At 37.8% G+C, this 7,807-nt stretch overlaps 1 protein-coding gene across 1 annotated transcript; it reads left to right on the plus strand.

Moving 5' to 3' along the window:
* Positions 1 to 281: 281 nt before the first annotated feature.
* LOC140156736 (uncharacterized) lies at positions 282 to 7,544 on the plus strand. The gene is made up of 6 exons (XM_072179678.1): positions 282 to 507; positions 2,389 to 2,422; positions 3,266 to 3,517; positions 4,124 to 4,330; positions 5,201 to 5,326; positions 5,645 to 7,544. Exons 1-6 carry the CDS (start codon positions 406 to 408, stop codon positions 5,680 to 5,682), a joined length of 759 nt encoding a protein of 252 aa, XP_072035779.1. The 5' UTR covers positions 282 to 405; the 3' UTR covers positions 5,683 to 7,544.
* The last annotated feature ends 263 nt before the right edge of the window (positions 7,545 to 7,807 follow it).

The raw sequence follows: 7,807 nt of genomic DNA on the forward strand, positions 1-7,807 counted from the left end.
ATACTACTGGCTTGAACAGGTGCGTGTGAAACAAAGAACACCGACGCAACAGCCAGGACGTCTCGAACTATCAACTTGCGACTTTACGCTCATTTCAATTAAAGACGTTGTCTCGCTGAGATCTAAGGTTAATTAATTAACTATGCAATCGACCAAACCCTAATGATCAGAATGTGAGTATTAATTATGATTATTTCTAATTAAACCAATGCAATATGAGTGTTGGTCGTAATTGCACAATAGGCCTACTCAGCTCAGCAAAGATTAACACTGATAAAGCTGCCTTTGAGATGTAAGTCATCAATGTTTTGTTTGTATCAACTTGTAGTTATTGAGTAGTTCTTGGCCAGACGATAATATCATTTAGACGCTTACCATTTTGCGCGGGACTTGAATGCAACAAGTATGTCTGCAGAGAGAAGTGCAAGCCATGATGAAATCGAACGATTTCGTAATAGCTATTTGAATCATGTAACTATAGGAAAGCGACACAAGACAATGAAGAAGGTTCGTTTAACATGTTTAACAATAGCAAATTTGATCTATATATATCAAAGTTACGGTATGCTATCATTAATGGTTTCGTAGCTTGTTTTCGTGATTGAAATTGGAATGAGTGGTGGCGCTGGAAGGACACCTCCTCCTCATCTTGGGAGCACCCTTTCCCCGTCAAAATAAGAATTTTGGTGGCTTTTCTTGTTGTTGATGAACTGTCAGTTTCTTAATATGCATATCTTGTAATTGAATGTGTTTTCATGTTCATCCTGTTGCATGTGTATGTGATTAGGTCTTTCAACCCATGTCCTGTCTGGGTTTATTCATAGTTTATTGTACATTTTTTTTATGAATAAAGATTTAATTGAATAGAATGCTGATTATTTGATTCGAATTCGGTCATGCCCGTTTGGTTAAGGAGACTGATGTATCGTGCAAGTTGTAACGGATTTGTTAATATTGCCCTGGTGTAAACCTGTAAAATTGAGCTCGCATGCAATGGTGCAAACAAGATGGGCACGTTGATCAAGAATGCGCCGTGATATATATTGTACTAACCATTGAAAATACTAAGAGAATAGTTCGGGAGAATGTCTACTGGGATGTGCCGCTTAAATGGTAAGAAAAATCTTAAAGTACGAGTCTATTTTGCACATTTTCAACGCTACGTGCAAAAACACATTCATTTGGCAATATAAAACCCTAACCCCGTTTCTTGAGTGTTATGCGCGAAATTTATGTGATATAAAATTAATGTAAAATCAAAATCAGTAATATGGACCTATATAATAAAAATTCTTAGACGTGGGTCGGGTAAAATTTTAAAAAGAGTAAGGATTCAAAAAATAATTCGTTTATCCCCCCCCCGATAAAACGAATCTATGGCTGATATGAGCATGAGGTATTGGCAAATGACTCAAATCATTTGCATTACACGACCCTGAACAGAAAACAATATCCGGTATGTGTTTGACCAGATATCCGAAAGGGTTTGTGATAATAAAGTCAAACAAATCTCGGTTTTGTAATCGTTGGAAAATCCATATTCCGCTTTTGTTTTCTTAATTTAGTATTTCCGTGTTCATGATGTGCTTTATTACCTAAAAGTGAAAGCCGAATGAAAACTGGCATATTTATGATCAGATACTAATTGACTGCCAGATCCGAAATCTTTCTTATTTCGTCTATTTGTTAGTAAACCATAATTATTCTAGGTTGTATTCGTCCTTAAGGTGGTACTACACCCATTGATAAATTTGTGACTATTTTTGCATTTTCTCAAAAAATAATAACACACTTGTAACAAAAGTTCTGTATATTATAGGGGCAAGGAATCCAGTTACTACACTGGAATTTCAGTGACTCAAGACAAGCGGTACGTTATTTATGATAAGAAAAGAGTACCGTTAAAATGTACCTTATTTCTTAACATAAATGGATCACGTGTCTTGAATCATTGAAATTTCAGTGAAGTAATTGGGTTCCTTGCCCCTATAATATACACAACTTTTGTTACCAGTGTGTAGTTATTTTTTGAGAAAAATGCAAAATTAGTCACAAAATTTATCAGGGCTGTGGTACCACCTTAATTGACTGTATAATTATAATCATTATAAAGGAGCACAAGCATGTCAAGAATACTTGTATATTTTGTTGATGAATATTTTAATGCATGAGTGCCCCACAGGGTGAATATGAGTGCGGTTTAAATCTTTATTGTATTGTATTGTATTGTATTGTATTGTATTGTATTGTATTGGCCCGGCCCTCTTGAAAGTTACTTTGCCCTCTCCCCTCTCCCGGTCTCCTCTGAACAAATTCCTGGCAACGCCACTGAAAACAATGTTATAGATGCAACCTAATGACGTTGATTGTGATATGTGTTTATTTCAGAGATGGGTTGTATTTCAAGGAAATATTGAATCAGGTAAGCACCTAAACATCTAAAAAAAAAGTAACTAACCCTCCTTAAAAATGGTCATTATTCAAATAGGGACTATTGTATTACAAATCTGTAAAATGCGTTAAAAGCAGAATTTATTTTTGCGTATTTTGACACCTCATTTGATACGATAGCCCAGAAAGCAATAAAACACCGGTCCATTTAATGTAGTGAGGTCCAGATTTGAAAATTGCACTTATATGAAATACAAAAACACTCAGATATCATTACACAGATTTCCTTCCAATATACATTTGTACTGAATACAAAATCAATACAATTTACTGCAACTTTTAAATCTTGGGTTACATTGATTTAAATGTACGCTGTAACGTCAATATGTAGTCATTTGCTACAAATGAGGTTTCAAAATGTGCGGAAATAAATTCTGCTTCCAACGCAATTAACAGATTTGTAATACAATCGCCTGGTTTTGAATAATGGTCATTAATTAAGGGAGTTAGTTACTTTTTTTGATATGTTTACAAGCAAATCGTTGTAACGTAGAGTCTGAAATGAGTCCGGTCTTCCTATGTACGCTTTCTTCATGCGAATTTAATATTCCACTATATTTGTCATTTTTAGGACGACATTATTACCATCAAGGGTGTAGCAAGCGTGTGAACAGAGTGGAAGAAGTCCAGGGACCCCGAGGGTTCAGGGGCTCCGTGCAAAAGCAAAAATGGAAAAAGGTGTGATAAAGGAAATGTTAAAAGGGCCCGCACTGCTTCTTGTCCATGGGCCCCCGAGGCTGTTGCTACAACCCTGATTATTGGGTTGCTATCATGTAATCTTGCTAATGTTATGCATGTATACCTCTTGTCTAAGGATTCTACCAACTGAAGATCTTCAAGAATGACTCGGAAAAGGTTTTGAAAACTGCCTACACTTTGACCAAAGAATCTTTTGTCGGAACTGAGAGAGGAGCTTTACAAAGCCAGAGGAAACCTGAGCTATCCAATCCTTACTGGGCTGTAATATTGAGTAATGTCAGTGTGGTATTCCAAGAACTTGAAGATGGAGGAAGTGGTATGGAACTGAAGGATTGGGATGAAGCCTTAAAGGAACCGTTGCCTTCTGGTAAGTAAACATTGCCTTCTGGTAAGAAGTAGGTACTAGGAGGAACATTCACGATCAGCGAATTACGAAGCTCAATGTGTAACCGGGGGCCCGGGGGTACCAGTGGCAGCGATTGGTACCCTTGCCTTCCCTTGATCCCCCTTGAATGAGTTGCCCGCCTGTACCTATTTCAATGGATGATCGGTAACTTCTAGTTACGCCACTGTTAATTGTTAGGCTAATTGTTCATTGGTATAACATAATTAAGTGTTTAGGTACAGGTTGGGGTGAGTAAGGAAATAATGTTTATAATGCGATAAGGGTTATTGGGTAAAGTTTACGTAATAGTGTAGCAAAGTTAGATTTATGTTTGGTTGTAAGGCTAGAAAAAGGACAATCAAGTTTAATGTGTTAGAAGGTCTAGGGAAAACAAGGTTTGGGTAACTCAGCAATTGTGCCTGTAAGCTCCTTCATTTACTTGCAAAAATTACTGAACTAATATAATGCAAGAGAGAAATCGTGTCTACTTCTTCCATGTATAATTCTCTTCGTGTGATCATTTCTTCAATCACACTTTTTATCATATTGAAAGTCGAATAATCTCGTACTTTTATTGCCGTTAACCAGAGGGTTGGATGGTATTTCAGATAACTGGATTCACATCAAATGAGCTGCACCTCACCCTGCACATAACAGATGACTGTATCAGTTTAGCTACAATGAACCCACCTCAATGCTACAAACAATGGAAACTAACACGATTGCTACAATACAAAGCAAGAGAATCGGTAGTCTGTTTCCTGATTAGTGCGGACGAAGAAGGTGGAACACCAGGTAAATACTTTGTTGAAAATCTAGCGTGTCTTTTCGCGCTATGTGTGGCACAAAGTGAGATGATGTTGAGTTACATGACGTGGAATACCATATAGAGAGGTTTTGAAATCATTTTGAAATAAGAATCTGGTAAACATTCTCTTGTATCAATATTGTAGGCTTTTATATAGTCGACAAATCACGTGTAAAGAGTAAGTTTTGCCCCTGTCCCTGCTCAGACACAGGGGAAGGGAAATTATATTTGATAGAGTTAGACGGTCACGTGAAATAAAACTGCTGAGGTTAAACTGTTGTGACATTGGTCCTGTAGATTATTCATTCAGAATAAATTATGGGAAGCACGGTGGCCTAATGGTTAGAGCGCGAGCTTCATAATCGAAAGGTTGCGGGTTCGAGCCCCACCACGGCCAGTGTGTTGCGTCCTTAAACAAGTCGGCTTAATTCCCAATTGCTTCACTCTACCCAGGTGTAAATTGGGGAGCTGCTGGGGTAATCACAATCTAAGTTGCTGAGAGTACCTGCGCATCAGTTGCGGACTTGTGGAAGCGGAAATGATTCTGATATACCCTATTGGCAGCGGAATAATTGTTGAAGTGTGCTTGTACTTAGGTGTAGCGCACGTTAAATCACCGACATTTATTTAATTTATTTTTTATAGAATATTTACTATCAATAAAATGTTTGGCCAAGGCACGATTCCCGCACGAATTGCAAATTCATTCGGTGGATCCATACCAATGTATAGTTACTTCTAAAAGAATGTAAACACCAGTAGGATTGATGGTACGTCTGCAGTCCAGTAAATAAAAAACTATCCTCATAGTTTTAATGTTTTTTTTTCTTCTAATTTTTCCACTATCAATTATACAGAATATTATGAAGTCAAAGCCGAAACTAAAGGTTTAGCTTCAATTATTGCTCAGACATTGAAAAGGAAAGTACGCGGGATAAGTATAACAATACCACCTCAGGCAAGCCTTAGAAGAACACCTAGTGGTAAGATAGTTCATTAGTTTATATTGTTGTTCGATGCTGAAAACATTGTGGTGTGGGTTGAAACGTATACTGTCGTTAGCTTCGGGGTCCCTAGCAGTCAGGATCTGTTGCTTTAGTATACTATCCAGAGAGGTTGCGTCAGTCCCGCACTCGACCGAACGCCTCACGTTGCCCTACTGAGGGGTCGGGTACAAAATATTTTGTGGGTTTTCCTTTTTTAGTTGCAAGTAAGATCTTTGTTGTTGTGTTGCACAATTTTAGATGATAACTCTCATCTAATCTTGTTAATCTAACTCTCGTATTCTATTTCCTTTTCAGATCCCTATGAGCGATATACGGTATCACCGACTCCATAAATCTACGAGCGATCTATCACTGACTCCATAAATTTAATGAAATATAAAAGTGAACACTCCTTTTCATTTTTCTTTATACCATGAATTAATGAATTAGAAAGTTCCTGGGTCTATTTAAATATGTACAGTTCTTTATAGAACTTTTCAGGTTCTTTATAGAACTTAAACATTGCTGATATATGCGGGACATGAAAGGTTCTACGTTGCACCTTTTGTTCTTCTAAAAGTGCATATTACTTGGTAAAAATTGCCCGGAATAATCTGTGCAAATCATTAAATCGGCTAATAGTTAACTGTAACTGTAAGAGGTAGTTCGCCATAAATGAAAATCTTTTATATTAATTTTCCACTAAACATCCTAAATGAATCTCTGTAAGAGATGGGAATATTCTAGCTACAGGTTTAACGATCCCTTGCGGGTTGTACAAATAAACGGTCATAGCAATTATTTGACATTTCCATATGTGTGCTGATCTGCTGCAGATGTCATCGCTGCTGCATATGCAATTTGATCTGTTGTAGCATATTCGTAAACTTCCCTTTGACTATACCGCTCCTCGTTCTCATCACACTCGGCATATGCCTGATAATCATATTGCATGCAGACGTCGCGACTGCAGTCAGCTCTGCATGTTCATCTCGTCCAGATGACTGTGTCCCTTGAAGACCCATGTAAGATTCTTGAGGTTCCTTGGACTTAACTGCGGATGTGTTACGCATTCGTGCTTCAGTGACATTCTCTTGCTTTCTGCGCCTCAAAAACACATAAAACGAGGATGAGCACGAAAGCCACTATCCATTTAATGGGATGGTTAGCTACTGATAACAGTCCAGGAGTAAAAGATCCTTGGGAAGACTCGACTTCATCATCTACATAAAGCAAAGCGAGAATGGATTGAAACCATCATTCTTCAAACAGTCCCACACAATAAATTAACGATCTAGCAACGGTATTTGTGTCTGAAATCGATCGTCACTATGCCCGAGATTGATTTATGACTGGTTTCGTGAGTCATTCATATGTAGCATTATTATGCAATATATACCTAGTACGACAGGTGAACTGCACAGAGCTTTCAGAAGTGACTGAACAAACCTTGTCAGGATACACAGCCAAGGACACGGGCCATATGAGTTGGACGGAAACAGATTTCTCTTGTAAATACGAGAGAAATCTGCGCTGTAAGTTTCACATGTAAACTCGTCATTCATACCAGCACCTGTTGTTAGAGTTAGCATCGATTTCACAAAACCATTTTTGTATGTCTGACTTTCAACTGTTGACAAAGATGACTTATTCAAGACTTCATTTTGACTTCGCCACCTGAGATCAACAGCTGGATTACCTGCTTCTGACATGCACCAAAATGTGGCCTGACTCCCCAGATAAACAGGTTGGGTTGCTGGTGAACATTGCGGTTACGCCACATCAGGATAGGAACGAACAGATACAGACTACTCTCTACTGGGATATGACTCAGATCTGTAGGATATCTCTGCCATCTTAGTGAAAGAACTACTCCTGATATGAGCAGACGTTCGATTGGTGAAACCTTTATCGATACGGCATCATATCGTGTAAAAGAAGTACCATTCCACTGTAATACTACAAATACATTTTTGGATACGCCAGTGTAGTTCCCACGTCGTAACGGGCCTTTCCAAATCTGACATCACATGTAAATTGTAAAATTTCAAGTTGCCCTTCTTTTGGTTTGTCATCAGAGATTCTAAATTCGACATAGCTTACTTCAGTTTGAAGTAAGTCTTGACAATTTGCAAACAACGTTAATAATGTCAGCAAAATCGATTGAATCAAAGCCCTGCTCATTGTGGCCAAATATTGTGTCAATACTTAAATAACATTAGGCCGTATAAAATTAATGTTTTGGTTCTCGTCCAGAGGATTTTCATGAATTGATGAGGGAGGGAGGTTTTTTTTTTTTTTTTTTTTTTCAATGTAAAATTAGCATTGTCAGTAGTTTTCGGTCTTCTCCAACAGTGCTCGAGGAAACGATGAGGCCCTTTTTTTTTTTTTTTTCAAATGTGAGATTCTGAGGATAAACCCCTAGAGTACCACAAAAAGACTTGGAAGTGATGCTTGTTCTCTAATAAACTTATTTAT

Source organism: Amphiura filiformis, chromosome 7 (genome assembly GCF_039555335.1).
Source record: "Amphiura filiformis chromosome 7, Afil_fr2py, whole genome shotgun sequence".
Classification (NCBI taxonomy): Eukaryota; Metazoa; Echinodermata; class Ophiuroidea; order Amphilepidida; family Amphiuridae; genus Amphiura; species Amphiura filiformis.